General features: G+C 41.5%; 1 protein-coding gene across 2 annotated transcripts in view; it reads left to right on the top strand.

The window, feature by feature from the left end:
- The window catches only part of LOC137321118 (E3 ubiquitin-protein ligase RNF38), a 223,017-nt gene that overhangs the window by 41,072 nt on the left and 158,851 nt on the right, over positions 1–23,094 (top strand). The window contains exon 2 of one of the 2 annotated variants that reach the window (XM_067983341.1): positions 10,753–10,823. The exons of the other annotated variant lie outside the window; for it this stretch is intronic. Within the exon in view, the coding sequence (XP_067839442.1) occupies positions 10,753–10,823 (71 nt within the window). The remainder of the gene's footprint in view (positions 1–10,752; positions 10,824–23,094) is intronic. 2 annotated transcript variants of the gene reach the window in all.

Genomic DNA, 23,094 nt, shown 5'->3' with positions numbered 1-23,094 from the left:
GAGGCTTCAATTTAATGTCTCATTTGAAGGACGGTAACTCTGATGATGCAACACTCACTCAGTACTGCACTGGGATGTCACCTTGGATTATATGCTCATGTCCTGGAGTGGGATTTGAAACCAATCAGGCAAGTGCAACCAACTGAGCCAAGATTGTATATTTTACTGAAGTTTTTAATCGCACAGCGAAGTTTAGTAATAACCTAATAATTATTCACTCAAAAGTGTTAAGATTTGTGAATTTAAAAAGATCTATATTCTATTGCTGTACATCACTAACTTAGAAGAGCAATCAACTGATGCAGAACATTGAAAGGTGAAGAATAAAACTGTCTTCAATGTGAATTTTACTGTGGTTCCAGCTACACAGAAATATTGTCTGTGCCCTTTGTAATAGTGTCTTATCACAATGCTGCATTGTGTAATAATGGATTATAACGAGCCATTTGCCATGGGGTATTCATTTACTTATGGCAAGGGGAAATATTAATAGCAGTTTGGGTGAAACCCAGTTCATTCAGTTGCAGAATATGCTGATGAATTATAACCCCCAAGTTCTGTTTCTACAAGTAACCAGTTAAGGCTTTTGAGTACAATTGTTTGTGTGCTGCTTATGTGTTCATATATGTGACCATTATCCAAGTACTAGTGCTCAAATCGATTACTGTATATTAATAATTCCTGGAACACAACTTGCTGGCTCTCAGCGTTAAATTTATCCAATGAAGTTGCTGAGGGAAATAGACCAGTAAATACTTTCACCACTGTGAACTAGTTCACTGTTCTGCCACATGAATTCAGTAATGCAGTGGTGACATTTGAGAACCTTGCAGATTACACGTTGAAAATCCTTTCACAGCAAATATTGTTCAGCACGTTGTTTCTGACAAAGTTTTGGCAGTGACTAGGATCCTAGAGATACAGTATTTGAAGGTTGCACAGAGGGACGTTAAGGAACTACAGAAGTTTACAGCACTGAAGGAGCTCACTGTGTCTGTGTTAGGACAGTCCAAAACGAATCCCACTGCCCTGCTATCTCCCCATAGCCCTGTATCTTTGCTTCAAATATTTAGCCAGTTTTCCCTTAAAAGATGCAATGGTCTCTGTCCCAACCAGTCTCTGTGGCAGAGCAATCCATGCTCCAACAGCCATCTGCATGAAGACATTACTCCTAACCCCTCTCCTCACTCTTAATGACAATTTTAAATTGATGACACCTCATCACTGACTCCCCAAATTAATGGAAATAGTCTTTCCCCATTCACTATCAAAACTCCTCATAATTTTAATGGACCAGCCAGCATAGGACCACTAGCCACCGGACACAACAAAGGCAAACCAAGCCCAGTGGACACTGCAAAGTCGTTCTCACTAACGTCTGGGGACTTGTGCCAAAATTGGGAGAGCTGTCCCACAGACTAGTCAAGCAACAGCCTGACATAGCCACACTCTCGGAATCATACCTTTCAGCCAACGTCCCAGACTCTTCCATCACGATCCCTGGGTATGTCCTGTCCCACTGGCAGGACAGACCGACCAGAGGTGGCGGTACAGGGATTACAGTCAGGAGGGGGTGGCCCTGGAAGTCCTCAACATTGACTCTGGACTCCATGAAATCTCATGGCATCAGGTCAAACATGGGCAAGGAAACCTCCTGCTGATTACCACCTACTGTCCTCCCTCAGCTGATGAATCAGTCCTCCATATTGAGCACCACTTGGAGGAAGCACTGAGGGTAGCAAGGGCACAGAATGTACTCTGGATGGGGGACTTCAATGTCCATCACCAAGAGTGACTTGGTAGCACTACTACTGACCGAGCTGGGCGTGTCCTGAAGGACATAGCTGCCAGACTGGGCCTGTGGCAGGTGGTGAGTGAACCAACACGAGGGAAAAACCTACTTGACCTCGTCCTCACCAATCTATCAGTCGCAGATGCATCTGTCCATGACAGTATTGGTAGGAGTGACCCCTGCACAGTCCTTGTGGAGACGAAGTCCCGTCTTCACAATGAGGACACCGTCCAACGTGTTGTGTGGCACTACCACCATGTTAAATGGGATAGATTCAGAACAGATCGAGCAGCTCAAAACTGGGCATCCATAAGGCGCTATGGGCCATCAGCAGCAGCAGAGTTGTATTCCAGCACAATCTGTAATCTCATAGCCTGGCATATTCCTCACTCTAGTGTTACCAACAAGCCAGGGGATCAACCCTGGTTTAATGAAGAATGTAGAAGAGCATGCCAGGAGCAGCACCAGACGTACCTAAAAATGAGGTGCCAACCTGGTGAAGCTATGATTGTTAGAGGACAATTAAACAACTAACGGGGGGAGGAGGAGGCTCTGTGAACATCCCCATCCTTAATGATGGCAGAGCCCAGCACGTGAGTGCAAAAGATAAGGCTGAAGCGTTTGCAACCATCTTCAGCCAGAAGGGCCGAGTGGATGATCCATCTTGGCCTCCTCCCGATATCCCCACCATCACAGAAGCCAGTTTTCAGCCAATTCGATTCACTCCACTTGATATCAAGAAATGGCTGAGTGTATTGGACACAACAAAGGCTATGGGCCCCGACAACATCCCGGCTGTAGTGCTGAAGACTTGTGCTCCAGAACTAGCCGCGCCTCTAACCAAACTGATCCAGTACAGCTACAACACTGGCATCTACCTGACAATGTGGAAAATTGCCCAAGTATGTCCTGTCTACAAAAAGCAGGACAAATCCAATCTGGCCAATTACCGCCTCATCAGTCTACTCTCAATCATCAGCAAAATGATGAAAGGTGTCGTCCACAGTGCTATCAAGCGGCACTTACTCACCAATAAACTACTCCAACGATGCTCGGTTTGGGTTCCGCCAGGACCACTCTGCTCCAGACCTCATTACAGCCGTGGTCCAAACATGAACAAAAGAGCTGAATTCCAGAGGTGAGGCAAGAGTGACTGCCCTTGACATGAAGGTAGCATTTAACAGAGTGTGGCACCAAGGAGCCCTAGTAAAATTGACGTCAATGGGAATCTGGGGGGGGGGGAAACTCTCCAGTGGCTGGAGTCATACCTAACACAAAGGATGATGGTAGGGGTTGTTGGAGGCCAATCATCTCAGCCCCAGGACATTGCTGCAGGAGTTCCTCTGGGCAGTATCCTAGGCCCAACCATCTTCAGCCGCTTAATCAATGACCTTCCCTCCATCATAAGGTCAGAAACGGGGATGTTCGCTGATGATTGCAGAGTGTTCAGTTCCATTCGCGATCCCTCAGATAATGAAGCAGTCCGTGCCCGCATGCAGCAAAACCTGGACAACATCCAGGCTTGGGCTGATAAGTGGCAAGTAACATTCGCACCAGACAAGTGCCAGGCAATGACCATCTCTAACGAGAGTGTCTAACCACCTCCTCTCGACATTCAACGGCATTACCATTGCCGAATCCCCCACCATCAATATCCTGGGGGGTCACCATTGACCAGAAACTTAACTGGACCAGCCACATAAATACTATAGCTGCAAGAGCAGGTCAGAGGCTGGATATTCTGTGGCGAGTGACTCGCCTCCTGCCTTCCCCAAAGCCTTTCCACTATCTACAAGGCACAAGTCAGGAGTGTGATGGAATACTCTCCACTTGCCTGGATGAGTGCAGCTCCAACAACGCTCAAGAAGCTCGACACCATCCAGGACAAAGCAGCCCGCTTGATTGGCACCCCATCCACCACCTTAAATATTCACTCCCTTCACCACCGGCGCACTGTGGCTGCAGTGTGTACCATCTACAGGATGCACTGCAGCAACTCACCAAGGTTTCTTCGACAGCACCTCCCAAACCCGTGACCTCTACCACCGAGAAGGACAAGGGCAGCAGGCACATGGGAACAACACCACCTGCATATTCCCCTCCAAGTCTCACACCACCTGACTTGGAAATATATCGCCGTTCTTTCATCATTGCTGGGTCAAAATCCTGGAACTCCCTACTTAACAGCACTGTGGGAGAACTTCCACCACACAGACTGCAGCGATTCAAGAAGGCAGCTCACCACCACCTTCTCAAGGGCAATTACGGATGGGCAATAAATGCTGGCCTTGCCAGCGACGCCAGAACCCATGAACGAATTTTTAAAAATTCTTCTCTTAGCCTTCTCTGCTCCTGTTGAAATAGTCCCAGTATCTCACGTCTCTCCTCATAACTGTAGTTTCACACCTCTGGCATTGTCCTGGTGAATCCTCCTGGCAGGGGGATGGGAACCTGAGCAGGGAGTAAAGTTGAGAGCAGCAAGAGATGGGAAAACCCAGGGGAAATTTACAATACAAACAGTTGTTCAAGAACAAGTGAAAGGGCAAAGCGTAGCGCAGCAGAAAGAAAGTGTACTTTAGACACTACAGATAAAGTGAAAACTAGAAGGCGTGAGGCGATTAACCCAGCATCAAAGCTGAAGGTCAGGCTAGGGTTGTGGCCCAACTAAAAGTTCTATATACAAATGCACGGAGTATAAGGAATAAATTAAATGAACTACAGGTTCAAATTCAAATTGGAGGGTATGACATGATAGCTGTTACGGAGACATGGCTGCAGGATGGTCAGGATTGGGAACTAAATGTACTGGGTTATAAGGTCTACAGGAGAGACAGGGAAAATGGAAGAGGGGGAGGAGTAGCCTTAATGATTAGAGATTAAATCACTTCAATGATAAAGGAGGATATAACGAGAGGTAAGCAGCCAACAGAGACCTTATGGGTTGAATTGAGAAATAGGAAAGACTATAGTGGGAGTTGTATATAGGACCCTTGGCAGTAGCTCTGAAGTGCTAGATTGTATAAATGCAGAGATTAGACAAGCGTGTAACAAAGGCATTGTGGTCTTAATGGGGGACTTTAATCTTCACATAGATTGGGAAAAGCAGACTAGCAACTGTGAAAGGTAGTAAATTTCTTGTGTGTCCGGGATAGTTTTCGACAGCAGTATGTCCTAGTGGCAACAAGGGGGCAAGCCATACTAGATTCAGTAATGAGTAATGAACCAGATTTAGTTAACGGCTTAACTGTACGTGAACATTTATCCAATAGTGATCATAACATGATCGAGTTCAATGTAGTGTTTGAAAGGGAAAAAAGTGAATCAGACTTTGGTAAGGCCGACTTCAATGGGATGAGACCGAGACTGTCCACAGTAAACTGGGCAAATCTGTTAATGGGTAAAACGACTGATGATCAGTGGGAAATGTTTAAAGAAATATTTAACGTGATACAGAATCGGTTTATACCCCTGAGGGGCAAGAACTCTACTTGCCAAAAAAAACAGCTATGGACAACTAAAGAGGTAAGGGACACAGTATAAGACATAAGGAAAGGGTATACAAAAAGGCAAAAAATGGCACAGATCCTGGCGAATGGGAAAGATACAAAGATCAACAAACGGTCACAAAACAGATAGTAAGAGCTACAAAAAGAGAGTATGAAAAGAAACTTGCAATGGATATCAAAAACTATACGAAGAACTTTTATAGTTATATTAGGAAAAAGAGGGTGGTCAGGAGCAATGTTAGCCCCTTAAAAACTGGAAGTGGGGATATTGTCATTGACAATGGGGAAATGGCGGACATGTTGAATAATTACTTTGCGTCAGTATTTGCAGTAGAAAAAGAGGATCGCATGCTGGAATTCCCAAGAAAACCAATATTGAATCGGGGACAGGGACTCGATTAAAATTAACATAAGTAAAGCAATAGTAATGAAGAAAATAATAGCACTAAAGAGTGACAAATCCCCAGGACCAGATTGTTTCCATCCCAGGATTTTAAAGGAAGTAGGTGAGCACATTGCAGATGCCCTAACTATAATCTTTCGAAGTTCTCTAGATTCAGGAACTGTCCCTCTGGATTGGAAAATTGCACATGTCACTCCGCTTTTTAAGAAAGGAGAGAGAGGGAAACCAGGGAATTATAGATCAGTTAGCCTAACATCTGTTGTGGGGAAAATGCTGGAGTCTATAATTAAGGATAGAGTGACTGAACACCTCGAATTTTCAGTTAATCAGAGAGAGCCAGCATGGGTTTGTGAAAGGTAGGTCGTGCCTGACAAACCTGATTGAATTTTTTGAAGAGGTGACTAAATAGTGGACAGGGGAATGTCAATGGATGTTATTTATATGGACTTCCGGAAGGCATTTGATAAGGTCCCACATAAGAGACTGTTAGCTAATATAGAAGCCCATGGAATCGAGGGAAAAGTATGGACTTGGTTAGGAAGTTGGCTGAGCGAAAGGCGACAGAGATAGGGATAATGGGTAGGTACTCACATTGGCAGGATGTGACTAGTGGAGTCCCGCAGGAATCTGTCTTGGGGCCTCAATTATTCACAATATTTATTAACGACTTAGATGAAGGCATAGAAAGTCTCATATCTAAATTTGCTGATGACACAAAGATTGGTGGCATTGTAAGCAGTGTAGATGAAAACATAAAATTACAAAGGGATATTGATAGATTAGGTGAATGGGCAAAACTGTGGCAAATGGAATTCAATGTAGACACATGTGAGGTCATCCACTTTGGATCAAAAAAGGATAGAACAGGGTACTTTCTAAATGGTAAAAAGTTAAAAACAGTGAATGTCCAAAGGGGTTCAGGTACATAGATCATTGAAGTGTCATGAACAGGTGCAGAAAATAATCAATAAGGCTAATGGAATGCTGGCCTTTATATCTAGAGGACTAGAGTACAAGGGGGCAGAAGTTATGCTGCAGCTATACAAAACCCTGGTTAGACCGCACCTGGAGTTCTGTGAGCAGTTCTGGGCACCGCACCTTCGGAAGGACATATTGGAGTGCAGCGTAGGTTTACTAGAATGATACCCGGACTTCAAGGGTTAAGTTACGAGGAGAGATTACACAAATTGGGGTTGTATTCTCTAGAGTTTCGATGGTTAAGGGGTGATCTGATTGAAGTTTATAAGATATTAAGGGGAACAGATAGGGTGGATAGAGAGAAGCTATCTCCGCTGTTTGGGGATTCTAGGAGTAGGGGGCACAGTCTAAAAATTAGAGTGAGACCTTTCAGGAGTGAGATTAGAAAACATTTCTACACACAAAGTGTGGTAGAAGTTTGGAACTCTCTTCCGCAAATGGCAATTGATACTAGCTCAATTGCTAAATTTAAATCTGAGATCGATAGCTTTTTGGCAACCAAAGGTATTAAGGGATATGGGCCAAAGGCAGGTATATGGAGTTAGATCACAGATCAGCCATGATCTTATCAAATGGCAGAACAGGCACAAGGGGCTGAATGGCCTACTCCTGTTCCTATGTTCCTAATCTACACTGTACCCTCTCTATGGATTTGATGTCCTTTCATCAAAAGAGTGACCAAAACTGCACCCAGGACTTCAACTGTGGCCTAATCAATGTTTGTACAAATTATTTATCATTACTTCTTTACTCTCGTACTCCATGCCTCTATTTATAAAATCCAAAATGCTGATGTCCTTTTTATGGCTTTATCCATCTGCACTCGTACGTTCAAAGAATCATGTATTTGAACTTCAGGTCTCCGTTCATCTACACCAGGCAGTGTCTTTCCATTGAGTGTATACTACCGTCCTAAAATGTAATACCTCACATTTATTTTAATTTTCCACCTGTTTGCAGATTCCGCTAACCTGCCTGTCTTCCTCACTGTCAAACTTCCTCCTTTAGTTGGCAGCAAATTGAGATTTTCTATTTTATTTCAGCTAAGTCTTCTGCTTCTATTCCAACAACTTTATTAACCTTGATCACCCTCTCCAGTCTCAAACCTAGACTTCCCTTCCCCCGTGCGCCCACCCCCACCTCCCCAGGCCATATTAGTTTAAATCCTACCCCACAGGTCTGTTTACTCTCTCTGCAAGGACATTGATGCCATTTCAATTCAAATGAAGGTTGTCCCTTAGGTACAGCCTTCTCTTGTTCTAGAATTTTCTCCAGTGCTCCAATAATGTAAATCCTCCCTGCAGCAACATGTTGACCTTCCTGATCTTCCTCTCATTAACTTGTCCAGCACATGGCACGGAAAGCAATTATAACCATCCTTGAGAACTTCTTTTTCAATCTTGATGTCCTTCACCCTGGCATCAAGAATTCTGGTCTTGACTGCAAAAAAGTCTGCCTATAGAATGTCCTACTGGTATAATTCTCGTGTTCTTGTCATCTCCTTATTTCCCCCTTAACCTGGTGGTCCCTTGCTCTACGGTGGTACAATGTTGCTCGGGACCATTCTCCTCTGAGCCTTTGTCCACCTCGTACTTGTCCAACACTAAATGTCTGTTGGACAGCTCTAGCAACTAAATTCCCTGCATGTGAGTACAGTGTCTCTCTGTTGCCTCTGCAGATGGTCACCTACTTCTCTCTCTGCACTATCTGTGTGTCCTGACTGATCTAGCCCTGCCTCTTGGGTTACCACATTGTGCAGAGTACTATCTACAAACCCCTCATCCTCTCTAATGCTGCAGAGTGTGTCCGAATGCTCCCTGAGCACGAGATCCTCTGCTCCGGAGACTCAATTTTCCATATTAAGTGCAATCTTGCTACTCCTGAAGATTCATCATGTCCTACAGATCGCACTCCACAAGGATTCCCTGAGCTGGCTTCCAAGTGTGCCTAACTTTAGTACCAAGAATTAAACTTTGCTTATTCCATACAAGTATTAATTGTTCAGAGAAAAACCTCTCCTTACCGGACCTGGCCATAAGAGATTGGAGCAGGAGTAGGCCATTCAGCCCCTCGAGCCTGCTTCGCCATTTAATGATAGCATGGCTGATCTGATTTTTAAAAAGCTTCAAGCCGAATGCCCCTTCAGTGGTGATTTCTGAATTGGACAAAATTTCCTCCCATAAATCTCTCCCTTTTGCCTTTCACCAAAAATAAAAAGCACGTAGTTTTTTTAAATTAGTGGGTGGAAGGGATATTTTGGTAGAAGAAAACCATCCAGTATTGGCGCTTTAGTGTAAAAAAATCACTTACTTGCCCTTGCCTTCTGCTCATAGTGACCCCTTGTGCAAAATATTGAAATGAGCTACTGAGTTTTGGGGAAAGGTCCCAGCATTCATCCACTCTCAATGCCTTCCAAAATCAAATGTGCATTGCAGGAAGAAATCATGTGGACCCTCTTGAACAGATTATATTGATTTGCTATTACATTGTCGTTCTCTGTTTATGTTTAAAAGTAAATCTGTCGAAGTTTAGTTCTCAGATCTTGTGCAAAGATTGCAGAAATATAAGATTGTGTGTTTGAGTTGCTGCTTACTTCAGTTGAAGGAAATAAGTTGTTCTTTAAAAACTAGTTATTCAGTTGCAGAATATTCTAGTTAATTATGACTCTGAATTCTGATGTTTCAAGCAAATTATTATGGGCTTCTTAAGTATACTTGTTACAGTAAATAGATAAGGGCTTCCTAAGTATAATAGCAGTGCTACTTTATTTAAAGCATATGACTAAATACTGGAAGGTCTCTAGCCTATACTATGTAAAGATGATCCGTTTGGGATGTGTGTAGACTGGTAAAATAGCAGATAACTGCTGAAAGTATTAAGGCTGAACTGGCAGCTACAAAAAGTCACACTACTTTTGAAAGGTTTCCAGTTTAGACCTGGTTGTTCCTTTGCAGACTTCTTGAATTCAAACCTGTAACATGTCTATTTGTCATGCACACTTATAATGTCAGTATGTGGATGCTGTAACAGAATTTTAGATTAAGAAAGGTATTGAAATGGCTAAGGATGAAGCTGAAAGAGACCCTAGGAGTTTTATTGGACTGGACAATCAACATGTCCAACTACTGCCAAGTAACAATTAATAAAATAGAACGCTGAACAATGTTTAATTTCGTTCACGGCCTCGTCCCTCCCTATCTCTGTAAACTCCTCCAGCTCTACAACCCCCCCCCCCCCCCCCCCCCCGCACTACTCCAGAATTCTTTATTTCTCTTTTGAGAAACTCGCCGCTAAGATGTAACTGGAAAAAGTCACATAAAGCTGTCTTGTAATGTCCATCAAGAAAACATAACTGTTATTTTTACTGCTTAGCTGTGAGTGGCAGCTAAAGAGCTTGCTAGAAAGCAACACAGCTAGTCAAACAGCTGGCTCAAAAATATAAATGGGGTAAATGCTTTAGACTTGAAAAAGTGCATAAAATTAGTAGATGGAATACTTTATGCTGCCTTTCAAAGTAGTTTTTATAAAGAAAGCCTACAAAAAATGATATATTAAAGATGGTCTTAAATTTTATCTATTGTATAAATGAGTAAATAAAATATGCCATAGTTTTTGGGAGTTGCCTTTGTGGTAAATAATGTATTTTTATATACAGTTGCTTCCATTTATTACTCCTTGTTTCTTTCATTTGTATTTGTAATTCTGTCTGTTTCTTCAGAGGATCTATCTCCTTTTTGGTCTGCATCCCTGATTCTGCTTCAAATTACTCCTATTTTCCTTATCTTTTTCTTTGTTATGGCTGTACATTTTCATTTTCTTTGGCTTTTTTCAATATTTCTTTTATGAAATTAGATAATTGTAAAGTTGATTAACCTGAAGACAGGTGGAAGGCCTAAGAAAGGCCCTAGGTCAGATTTAAATTAAGGATTCTAATGTCTTAATTTTGCCTTTATAGTTACAAAAGGGTTAAAATTACAATATGTAGATTGGTATGGTTCTCTTTCTGAGAAATTGGAATGAATGAGTTAAATTTGGCTGCTGTTTGACACGTTTTATATTTTCTGATTTTATAGGTGGCATGGCTCCTTCCTTTCAGTATCACCCAAGTCCGCATGACCCTCCTTTCAATGAAGACAGCGATAAGGTAAATTTTTAAATTTAACTTTCTACTTTTGCTTCTGTTAGCTGGAATGAGATGTACTGTAGTGTGCAGTATGGTTAATTCATCCTTTTTTAAAAATTGTGTATAATGTAACCTCATTCCACCAGAAAATATATCTAGTGCTTCCCGTCCCTTTCCTGACACTTGGAGCGATGGATTTGACAGTGAGCTGTTGTGTGATAAATGTGATAATGAGCTGTTGTCTCGGACTATTGCATGTGCTACTTGAACAGGGTCAGACTGCAGGAGGACATTCCTTTAATGAGAATAATGTAAAAATGAAAATAAAAAGTAGAAAAGTATGTCTTTTTACATTCTAAGGTGAAAATTAGGAATAATTATGATTAAAAAATCAACATAACTGTATTTCACCAATAAATAATGTAAAATGGCAATTGTTTCTACTTAATGGAATTTGAGGAAAATTATTCGAGGTAATTACAATAGGCCTGCTCTTGGTGTCAAGAACAGATCCACACATGATCAAAATATTTAGGCTTAGAAGATGCAGCATTATGGTCACTAACAGTGTAGAGAGGAGACTTCCTCTGTATATAATATACTATGGTATGCCTTTCTTGCTTTTACGGTTAAGGGCATTTCTGGCAGCTGCACATATGAAGAACTGTTAAATCCAGGATTCCATTCAGACTTCTATATCCACCTATGTCCAGTGTTGGATTCAGAGGGATAAAATGTTGGCTAGAGAAGTTGTTGGTGTAGTAATCTTGTTTTTGTCCTATGTGCTTTAGCATGAATTGTAAATGTGCTGGGGGCAAGCCTGTAACGACAAAATGTCAGTGCTGCGCTAACCTTTTTATTTTTATATTGATGAGCTATCTAATTTGAATAGGTTGGATCCTTTTCAGCACTGGCTAACAACCATCCAGCAGGCTAATTATACTGTGTATAATTACATTACTTGCATTAAATATATTTTGCATTTCATAGAGATCACATCACAATTGAGATCAAAATTCAATTAAAATTCATAGTAACATCATTGGAATCATTCTAGAATTCTTGTATGAATGTAGCTCCCATTTTAAAACCTACTTCACAAGGTAATATTCTGACTTTGCACTGTTGGGGAGTGCAAATCAGAAAGTCGGGCATGTCCTGATCCTGATTTTCTGACCACAGGGCTCACTGCCAGCAGCACAAAGTCAGAAAATAACCGCTCCTAGGTAGTCTTTTAATAGAACTGCTTTCACGTGGGCTAAGATCAAATTGCCAGCGACCCCCTACAGCATGTGAAGGATATTGTAATGAATTAAAAATTTACATCTAATTTTTATCATTTTACTTACTTAACATATGGAATGAACAGGATACATGAAGAGCTGTGAAATACTACCTACATACATCCCACTCGTGGCCCTGACGAACTTACCAGGGCATCCTGCTCATGAGAATATATTGTGAAAACTTGTGTATAATTTGCTGAAAAGCAACTTTTTGTGTACTAATGAGCATTTGATGTATACAAAAAATGATCCTGATGCACAAGAAGCACATGTAGTCTAAGAACGGTAAATGGACAGTAGGGAAACACACCTTTTAGTTATGAAATTCAAATAATGCGGGAGACTGGAATGTCAAACTGTTTTCATAAAAACTGAACCAGGTTTTTACACCCTCACGTGTACACTCCTGGGAGAGATGGAACAGTGATTCTTTATTTTAGCAGCGTAGAATATTAATACTTCAAGATTAATTTGTTACTTCTGTTAGTTTTATTATGTGGTTCAACCAAAACATTTAATCTTAATATGCGGCATTATTAATGTATAGTATTATAGCATTTCAGTATGCGTTTCAGTATTTCAAAACTAGTGTGCAAATCTGTTTAAAAAACTTGCTTTGTTTTTTATAACAGCATTTGTCTCCCTTTTAATTGAACTTTGTTTCAAAGCGCATTTTTCCAGACAAAATGGATTTCCCAAATTCGTACTGTTTGATTATCTTTTATGTTTCTTTGCCGTGCTGGTTCCATTTTAAAATATAAAATCTGAACTGTAGGTACTGTTGTTGTCCTGCTAAAAGTTTTTAGTGATTTCATCCATTGTGCAGGTGTTTTGCCTCCACTACATGGAGAAACAAATGGGTTTGATGTTTGCGTTGGTAAATCTAAAGCTCGCTGTTAATTTGTTTAAAATGTCAGTACACACCTGGTTATTGATAGAATTTAATAATCCAGTAGAAATACAAGTTTTGAAATGCATAAGCTATGTTTGAAAGGAAAGATAGCTTTGCCATTCAGAACTGGGAATGTGCTGAGAGACATGATTAGTGTTGAATCCTATGTTTATGTTGAGAAAATGCTCACTAGTCATACCCAATACACCAGCTCAATGCTGTCCAATAGAAATTGCTGACTAGCTACAGGTATTGCTATGATGACACTGTTTAGCCACATGCACTCATACGTACACATACAATACAAGTAAATGTACTTCACATGTATATTTACTTAGTAAACATCCAGCACCATTCATTAACCAAGGAAGTAAAGAAGTCACAACGATCAAAAAGCACTCGCACTCTGCTTTTCGTCTTATCATTTACCAACAAAAACACAAAACGTTGAAGTTCATATGCATACATGTGAATAAGAATTGAGATCACATGCCCAACGACAGTGTCTATTACTCTTTATTTACTAATCAGAAATGCAATTAGCCACATCTGGATTCCCAATTAGTCACGTGGCGAGCAGCTAACATATTGGACAACTCTGGTTTAGCTTTACTACTGTTTGAAAGTGCCTTGGAACTAGAACAGTTTTTGTGTATAAAAAGCTGACAGGGGTGAGGTGTGGGGAAAGGAGGAATGGAAATGATTAATCTGGTAATGGAGGAGCAATTTAAAAAAAAAATGCATTTTCATTTTTGTTTTTTATAGCCTTTTTAATACAACCACGTGCTATTCATTTCCAGCCCCCTCCGAATGCTGTTCTAAAACCAGTCTCCAGAAAATGCACAACAGCATTGTAATTGCCCATCATTTTTTTGTAATCTCTTTTATTAAACTTTTCTTTGAGCCTTTCTCTGAGAAAGAGGCTCTCCCGAGGGCTTATGTGAGATGGGGAACTCGCCTTGTGAAAGCACGCATATGTTGTTACTCTGTGGTATATCACATCAGTGTAGTAATGTGCTGTGCCAGTGAGGCACAGGCAGGCTCAGCTATTTTTAAATTAATTTTTTTAATCTTTTAATATTTGATGCTTCTTTGAAAGCTACATTAACCTATTTAAGTAGATTTCACCCCAAATTAGAGAGAGAGTAGATCTAACCCAATGGTGGTTTTATGCTTTGTCAGTGTCTGCTGTATTACATACACTGTGCTATTAGTCAAATTAGTAAGCAATTTGTTCTTCATTTAAAGATTTTTTTGTCATTTAGTGGAAGTCCCTTTGTTTGCATGTGTATTGCAAGTACAATAACAGATTTAAGATATTGTTTCTTCCTCAATGCCCCAATCCTTCCAATTTTCTGACATGATGGACACGGTTCCATGTGCGCTGGCTGCCCTCTGGTATCTTGAATAGGTTACTTGCATAGGAAAAGCTTGCCCAGTGAACTTGGCCCATAGCATCTTTTAGTTGGAAAGTACAAAATCCAGTTAAGTAGCAGCTCTAAAAGTGGAGAGTTATGATGTTTGCACAAAAATGGACCAATTGTTTGCGATGGCATAATAGAGAGACTAATCCCTTTGCTGAAGACCTGGAAGTCCTTTTGTAGGAGATGCAATGAAGGAGGTTGGCTGTATTTCAGGCTGAAGCATAGGTGTCAACTGCATGGAGGGAAATCGCTGATTGATGCAATAGTCACCTACGTCCTCATACTTGGTGCAAAAAAAGAAATTTACTGGTATCAGGAGCAGACCAAAGGTAAGTCGGTTCTTCATGTTTGTATTTTTTGTGGGGCGCATCAACTAAGTTGGGAGCTCCTGTACCATTTGAAGCATTGGGCACAACCACTGTCCTTTTGTATACAATCTTTAATTGTGACTAAGCTGCATGATGACTGAGGCATTTAGGCTGAGATGCTCCTCTACCATGAGGGAGTTCCACGGTGGGATCATCAGCCATAGATCAGTTCTCCAAAGAGCCATCCACCAAGTGTTACTTTGTATAATGTGGGCAGCTTCGTGTGCCACACAACAAAATCATCGTGGCTGCCTCTTGGACATGCATGCTGATATTCCTGTGGTCAGATACAAACTGAACAGTAAACCCTTTCTAAACATGTGCATCTGTCCACTTGATGCCTCCTTTCCACAGGAGAAGACATGACTCTGTTGCCCCTTGCAAATAAGTGGTTGTCACTTGCTTGTGCATAAGAATATAAGAACATAAGAAATAGGAGTAGGCCATCCGGCCCCTCAAGCCAGCTCCTCCATTCGCCAAGATCATAGCTGATCTTCTACCTCAACGTTATTTTCCTGCACCATCCCCATATCCCTTGATGCCTTTAATATCTAGAAATCTATCAATCTCTCGAATGTACTCAATTATTGAGCCTCCACAGCCATCTGGGGTAGAGAATTCCAAAGAGTCACCACCCTCTGAGTGAAGAAATTTCTCCTCATCTCAGTCCTAAATGGCCTACCCCTTGTTTGGAGATTGTGACTCCTGGTTCTAGATTCCCTAGCCAGGGGGAAACATCCTCCTTGCATCTACCCTGACGAACCTTGTAAGAATTTTGTATAGTTCAATGAGATCACCTCTCATTCTTCTAAACTCTAGAGAATACAGGCCCAGTCTACTCAATCTCTCCTCATACCACAATCCCGCCATCCCAGGAATCAGTCTGGTGAACCTTCGTTGCACTCCCTCTATGGCAAGTGTTTCGTTTCTTAGGTAAGGAGACCAAAATTGTACACAATACTCCAGGTGCTCACCAAGGTCCTATATAATTGCATTGAGACATCTTTACTCCTGTACTCAAATCCTCTTGTAATAAAGGCCAACATACCATTTGCCTTCCTAATTGCTTGCTGCACCTGCATGTTAGCTTTCAGTGACTCATGTACAAGGACACCCAGGTCCCTTTGAACATCAACATTTCCCAATCTCTTACCATTTAAAAATACTCTGCATTTCTGTTTTTCCTACCAAAGTGGATAACTTCACATTTTTCCACATTATATTCCATCTGCCATGTTTTTGCCCACTCACGTAGCCTGTCTATATCCCCTTGAAGCCACTTTGCATCCTCCTCACAACTCACGTTCCCACCCAGTTTTGTGTCATCAGCAAACTTGGAAATATTATATTTGGTCCCCTCATCCAAATCATTGATGTAGATTGTGAATAGCTGGGGCCCAAGCACTGATCCTTGCGGTACCCCACTAGTCACAGTCTGCCAACCTGAAAAAGACCCATTTATTCCTACTCTCTGTTTTCTGTGTGTTAACCAATTCTCAATCCATGCCAGTATATTATCCCCAATTCCATGTGCTCTAACTTTGTTCACTAACTTCCTGTGTGGGACCTTATCGAAAGCCGCCTGAAAATCCAAATACACCACATCCACTGATTTCCCCCTTATCTATTCTACTAGTTACATCCTCAAAGAACTCCAATAGGTTTGTCAAACATGATTTCCCTTTCATAAATCCATGCTGACTCTGCCAAATCCTATTATTATTTTCTAAGTATCCTGTTATCACATCCTTTATAATAGATTCTAGCATTTTCCCCACTACCGATGTCAGGCTAACAGGTCTGTAGTTCCCTGTTTTCTCTCTCTCACTCCTTTCTTAAATAGTGGGGTTACATTTGCTACCCTCCAATCTGCAGGAACCGTTCCAGAATCTATAGAATTTTGGAAGATGATAATCAATGCATCCACTATCTCTAGCCACCTCTTTCAAAACCCTGCGATGTAGATCGTCAGGTCATTGGGATTTATTGACTTTAGTCCCATTAATTTATCTCATACTATTTTTTTTACTGATACTAATTTCCTTCAGTTCCTCCTCCTTACCAGACCTTTGGTTCTCTAGTATTTTTAGGAGGTTTTCTGTGTCGTCTTCCGTAAAGACAGAGACAAAGTATTGGTTTAATTTCTCTGCCATTTATGTATTCACTGCAGACTATGTAATATAAGCATTGAGTAGAATGAAAGCTTGATGGTGTGGTAACCTTTTACGGGTACAGCTATTCCTGGTTCAGATATGTGCAGATTATTGGGCAGCAAATGATGCTACTTTTTGGCTGCCTGTCTTGTGAAATGGAAGGAGCAAAGACATCTCTCATGTAACATGCTCAGGTACGTGTGGAGGGGTCTATAAACGCACGTCCGGGAGTAATGATAGCGTGACCAAAACACTTTGGGATTGGATCTGCACGTATTGGCCTCTCGTGATCTCCTATGCCTCATCTCAATTATACAGCATATTCAGAGGACTACCGATCCTCATCTGTTTGCATGATGTGACATCAATGCCAACAGTAGCCAAGAATAATGAAGCAATGTATTGTCAGGAGACAAACATAAAGGACTACCCAGCAATACCAACTAATGCATGAGCAAAATGTAACAAAGGGTATTATAACATTTTGGGATTTTTACTTTTTTGCCTGGATCGAACTTTGTTTTAGTTTTTTCTTATTGATATAAGGCCAGATTTAGCTACGAAGGGTTAACTTGCAGAGTTACTCAAGCCATTTAGAATGTTGATTAAGATGGTTCTTGGGGTAAAATACCAAACAGGCCAGTCATTATAGACATCAATTTGTTTGCATTTGCACATCTTATATGGATTATACCCGATGACTTTCCATTGTCTCAGCTTTGAGTAAATGTCAGTGTTTTTCACCCGGATAGTAGAATTTTTTTTTTGACAGCAAGCCACATAAGGAGCTATTAGGACAGGTGACCAAAAGCTTGGTCAAAGAGGTTGGTTGTAAGGAGCGTCTTAAAGGAGGAGCGAGAGGTAGCGAAACAGAGAGGTTTAGGAAGGGAATTCCAGAGCTCAGGGCCTAGGCAGCTGAAGGCATGGCCGCCAATAGTGGAGCAATTAAAATCAGGATGCGCAAGATGCAAGAATTGGAGGAGTGCAGAGATCTGAGGGTTGTAGGGTTGGAGGAGGTTACAGAGATAGGCAGGAGCGAGGCCATAGAGGGATTTGAAAACAAGGATGAGAATTTTAAAACTGAGGCATTGCCAGACTGGGAGGCAGTGTAGGTAAGCGAATACAGAGGTGATGAGTGAACAGGACTTGGTGCAAGTTAGGATACGGGCAGCAGAGTTTTGGATCAGTTCAAGTTTATGGAGGGCAGAAGATGGGAGGCCGGCCTGGAAAATCTTGAAATAGCTGAGCCCAGAGGTAACAAAGGCACGGATGAGGGTTTCAGCAGCAGATGAGCTGAGGCAGGGGCGGAGACGGGCGATGTTATAGAGGTGGAAGTAGGCGGTCTTGGTTGATGGAGTGGTTATGTGGTCGGAATCTGAGTCAAAAAGGACACCAAGGTTGCGAAGGGTCTGGTTCAGCCTCAGACAGCGGCCAGGGAGAGGAATGGAGTTTGTGGCGTGGACTGAAGACAATGGCTTCGGTCTTCCCAATATTTAGCAGGGGAGCTTGGCTGAATAGATGAGACATGTGCCATGAGCTTGCACACCAAGGGTGTTGTGCTTTCTTTCATTGAAGGTATTAACTTTCGCTCAGCAGATCGATCAGAATTGAGTTTTTTTATGGTACGAAGGGTGATGGGAAATAGATTCATCTCACTGGAAAACTGTATTTGTGTATTTCATGTAAAATAAACCAGTTTGTTGGCTTACAGTTAGACTCATCTTACTAAAGGACTTTTCAGTTAAAAGTCCAAAAAGATAGGAGAACACACATGCAAGATCATCGTATTCTATACGTGCTACAAGAGGTCTATTACAATCCCTGGGGTCATGCAAGGGTGCTCTCCAGATCATAACGGCATGAGATTTACGTATGGGAGTGACCAATGACACTTAACCTAAGTGTTTACTGTAGAGCTGTGAACTTTGTAAAGGTGCATAAAAATGCAAGAAACAAATCATGCAAAACTCACATTCACCCTTCAAGAAGCCTGCTTGAGCAGGCCACATCTCATGTTTATGGAAATTTATGTTTATGAAAGACAATTTAAGTTGGCATACTTGTAGTGCACTAAATTTTCTTTTTTCTGTGCTCCTACTACATGCTGGGAGTGCTCTCAGCCCATGATTTTTCATCCATTAACTTTTCAGAAGCAGAAAATTTACGCTTCAATGCTTTAAGGCAGAAATGACTGACAATGAGGAAAGTGATGGTGAGATATTTGAGGGTATAAAGGTGGCTGTGGATGGACCAGGGAGGAGGCTGTTAAGTGGGAACATGGGTTGTCAGCTTACGGCAGTTTGGATCCATTCTCCTGGGAACCCTCTGTTAGACCTTAATCCCCACCCCCCTGATATTGTCTGATCTTGAAACTGCACCCAAGACCCAGAGAACTCCCTCCACATACCCTGATATCCCAATCTACCTACAGGCACTGAGACCAAATGTAGCACTCGCACCACCACCCCAACAGAGATCAATTACTAAAGCACAGGTCAGGGATTGAAGCTGGGTCTTCATGGTCTGAATACCACTACTATTCACTGGATAAACTCATTGAGCCGCTGGGAGCCCTGCAATTCCCCCATATTCCAAAATACAGTTCCCGGTGTTCTGAGCCTGCCCCAGTGTTTCTAGAACTCTGACCTTCCCCAGTGCTCCTTGACCCTGTGAGCCCTCAGCAACACACTGCTCAACCTTGAGACTTTATCTCGGTACTGCTGGACCTTGGGGCCCCTTTCCAGTGCTTCCAGATCCTCGTGCCACGCCAATGCTAATAAGTCAGTGTCCCTGGTAATGGTACTCAGTATAACAACCGTTTGTATAAAACTCTGCTTCAGCGCCACAGGAGGTCTACTAAAAACCTTGCACTTGGCATGCACATTATAGATACATTTATTATGTGTGTATGTATATATTATTAATGTCTTATAGTGTGAACTTTCTGTAAGCATCACACCTACTTCCTATCACACTTTAGCCATCACACTTCAGACACCACACTTGAAGAGCATTCTCTGTCACCGTAGCAACGCCTTGGATCATTAGCTAGTGTATGTATGTGAAAATATACTTTTTTGTAATTATAAAAAGTGCATGAGTGAGAAACCTACATTTTGTTCAACCCACTCTGATTGAAAATACCAGCCTGGCAGAGCAGCAGGCTTGAAATTATTTTTTTAAGCGTTCATAAATTACCGATTTAGTGAGGACAGAATTACTAATATTCTATAACCACCTACCAGTTAAGAATTTTATCAATTAATTTCAAGAAACACCAGTTAAGACTTAATCAAAGCTTGACCACCAGCTAACCACTAATTCTTGATTTATTGTATCTTCTCTCCTACTCTCCTCAACCTTGTGCTGTCTTGCACTATGAGCCTGGGCCTTCTTTCATGTTGCTTTTTCATTCTTTAAGAAAACACTTTTTATTTAATTCTATGCATTGTGGTTGAGATAGGAGCAGTTATTGTGACATCACAAAATTAACAATACTTGAGCGAATTGCCTACGTTTTGATCTAATCCAGCTTAAGATGGTTCGGTTCGGCCGCTAAAGTATAACCAAAAATCACGTGCAGTAGAGCAGTAGTATTGACCTAAAGATATGAAGTTACAAAAAGAGAATGCCACTGAGTTAGATAATGTGAGTATGGGTGTAGAATGACCTGTAGAGACTAGCTTTACTAGGACTGGTTGAGCTTGTCTTTGGTATGTAGAACAAGCATTCAAACTGTATGACCTTGTTTCTCTTAAATATGTGCCTTTTGTATGGTACAACCGGTCTCCTATAAAGGAGCATAATTTAAACTTCATCACCAGAATACCCTAGATAGGTGGGGTAAATGAGACTTGTATTAAAAAGTACATGAGGGAGGAAAACAAAACTTTGCATTCCAGTGGAAATCTAGGCTCCTACTACATATTGTAGTAGGAACATAGGAAGAACATGATTAGGCCATTCAGCCCCTCGAGCCTGTTCTGCCATTCAGTGAGATCATGGCTGATCTGTACCCTAACTCCATTTACCCACCTTGGCTCCATATCCCTTAATACCCTTGGCTAGCAAAAATCTATCAATTCCAGATTTAAAATTATTAATTGAGCTAGCATCTACTGCTTTTTGTGGGAGAGTGTTCCATACTTCTATCACCCTTTGTGTGAAGAAGTGTTTCCTAATTACTCTCCTGAATAGTCTGGCTCTGATTTTGAGGTTATGTCCCCATGCCTGAGACTCACCCACCCACTAGCAGAAAATGTTTCTCTCTATATTTACGCTGTCAATTCCTTTCAAAATCCTAAAAACCTCAATCAAATCACCCTCTAACCCTCTACATTCCAGGGAATACAAGCATAGTTTATGTAATCTCTTATAATTTAACCATTGGAGCCCTGGTAACATTCTAATGAATCTGCATTGCATTCCTTCCAAGGCCAATATATCCTTTCTAAGGTGTGGTGCCCAGAACTATACACAGTATTCCAGATGTGGTCTAACCAAGGCATTGTATAGCTTTAGCAAAACTTCCTCCCCTTTATATTCTAGCCCTCTAGGTAGAAAGGCTAACATTCCATTAGCCTTTTTGATTATTTTTTTGTACCTGACCACTACATTTTAGTGATCTGTGTACATGGACCCCTAAATCTCTTTGGACCTCCACTGTTCCTAGCTTTTCACCATTTAAACAGTACAAAACTTTCAGTACTTTACTAGCTTACCTCCCGTGGCATAACTTATGGGTAGATTGGGATCTGGAGCATATTTGTCATGTTTACTATGGTTTCATTCAGAGCTGGTTAAGGGGGTGGGGTTGCGGAGAGCATAGGACAGTGATGAGTGTAAAAAGGCCAAGGAACGGAGCACAGTGAGGAAGAGGACCAGGAAGTAAATAGATTGGGGCAGTGGGCAGGTGAGTATTGGGTTGCGGGTGCAGTAAAAGAACTGACCAGGGCTGCAGCTGCGATTTTGGATAGTGGGTGGGGTATGGGGACCGACCAGGGCTGCAGTCTGGGATTTTGGGTCATTAGTGGTGGGGTAAAAGAACTGACCAGGGCTGCAGCTGTGATTTTGGGTCATGGGTGGGGTAAGGGAACTGACCGAGATTGGCAATACTGCTTGGACAGGCATAAAGAGGGTGGTGTCAAAGTGGAAATGTCATACTGGTGCAGTATAATGTGTTTTTCTGAAGTTGGGGAAATAGTGAAAACTTTACCATGTATTCTAATCCATGCTGTATCTAAACTAGAAATACTGGAAAATATTTGATTTCCTTCCATCTTGATAAGTACAGAAAAATGCCTAAGGGTCTGAATGTTTGGGGTACATTTTAGGGTCAATCATTTGTTGTAAAGCTGGATTTCAGAAGGCTTTTCCCACTAGACATCCTAATTATATGAAGAACATAGAAGAGCTCCCTTTAGAGGCAGTTAATGCATACTACAATATTCATTTTATCCAGGGCCCAAATCTGTGGAATTTCCCACCTCTGCTGGTTTCTAACACATTAAGAGAATGAGTGGAAATGCAAGCACATTCACCTCTAACCAATATAACTGAACATACTCTTCTGTCATGAATGTGTTAACTTGGGTATGACATATTCAGTGCACTGCTTCTGTGGAGCCAACTACCAGTTAACTGGAGGGAAGATAATGCATCCAGGGACCAAAGGTGAAGCCATTTCCACCATGGATCTTGAAGGAATCTGCTGTCTCCCAAGGATCAGGTGGAATCCCTGCTGCTAGGGACCAAGAGATGAGTCTTGACTGTGCTGCTGTGGGAGATTGTAAAGGTCGTGATTGCCATAAGGGAGCTAACAAGCTGCTGTTCAAACAAACCTGAAGATAATTTATGTTGTAAAGCCCAGTTAGTCTGATGGCTTTAGATTGAGGCAGATAGGCCAAAAGGTACCAGCTTAGTTGTGTTTAAAGGCCTTTTGGAGGATCGGGAAGGCAACCTTATTTGCAGTTACCTTCATGCATTCTGTTAAATTGTTTTTAAAGTCAGTATTTTGTCAGTTAGTTGCCTCCATAGAGGTAAAGCAGAAAGCAACCAGGTACTTTAAAGGATACACATCTGGTATTGGTGGATTACAGAAGAGAAATCATGAATAACATTCACCAGCAGTTTAAAAAGGTTATTTCCACAATGTAGTGTTACAAGGTGT

Source organism: Heptranchias perlo, chromosome 4, assembly GCF_035084215.1.
Source record: "Heptranchias perlo isolate sHepPer1 chromosome 4, sHepPer1.hap1, whole genome shotgun sequence".
Classification (NCBI taxonomy): Eukaryota; Metazoa; Chordata; class Chondrichthyes; order Hexanchiformes; family Hexanchidae; genus Heptranchias; species Heptranchias perlo.
The sequence above is the reverse complement of the archived record's forward strand: the minus strand, read 5'-3'. Positions and strand labels throughout refer to the sequence as shown.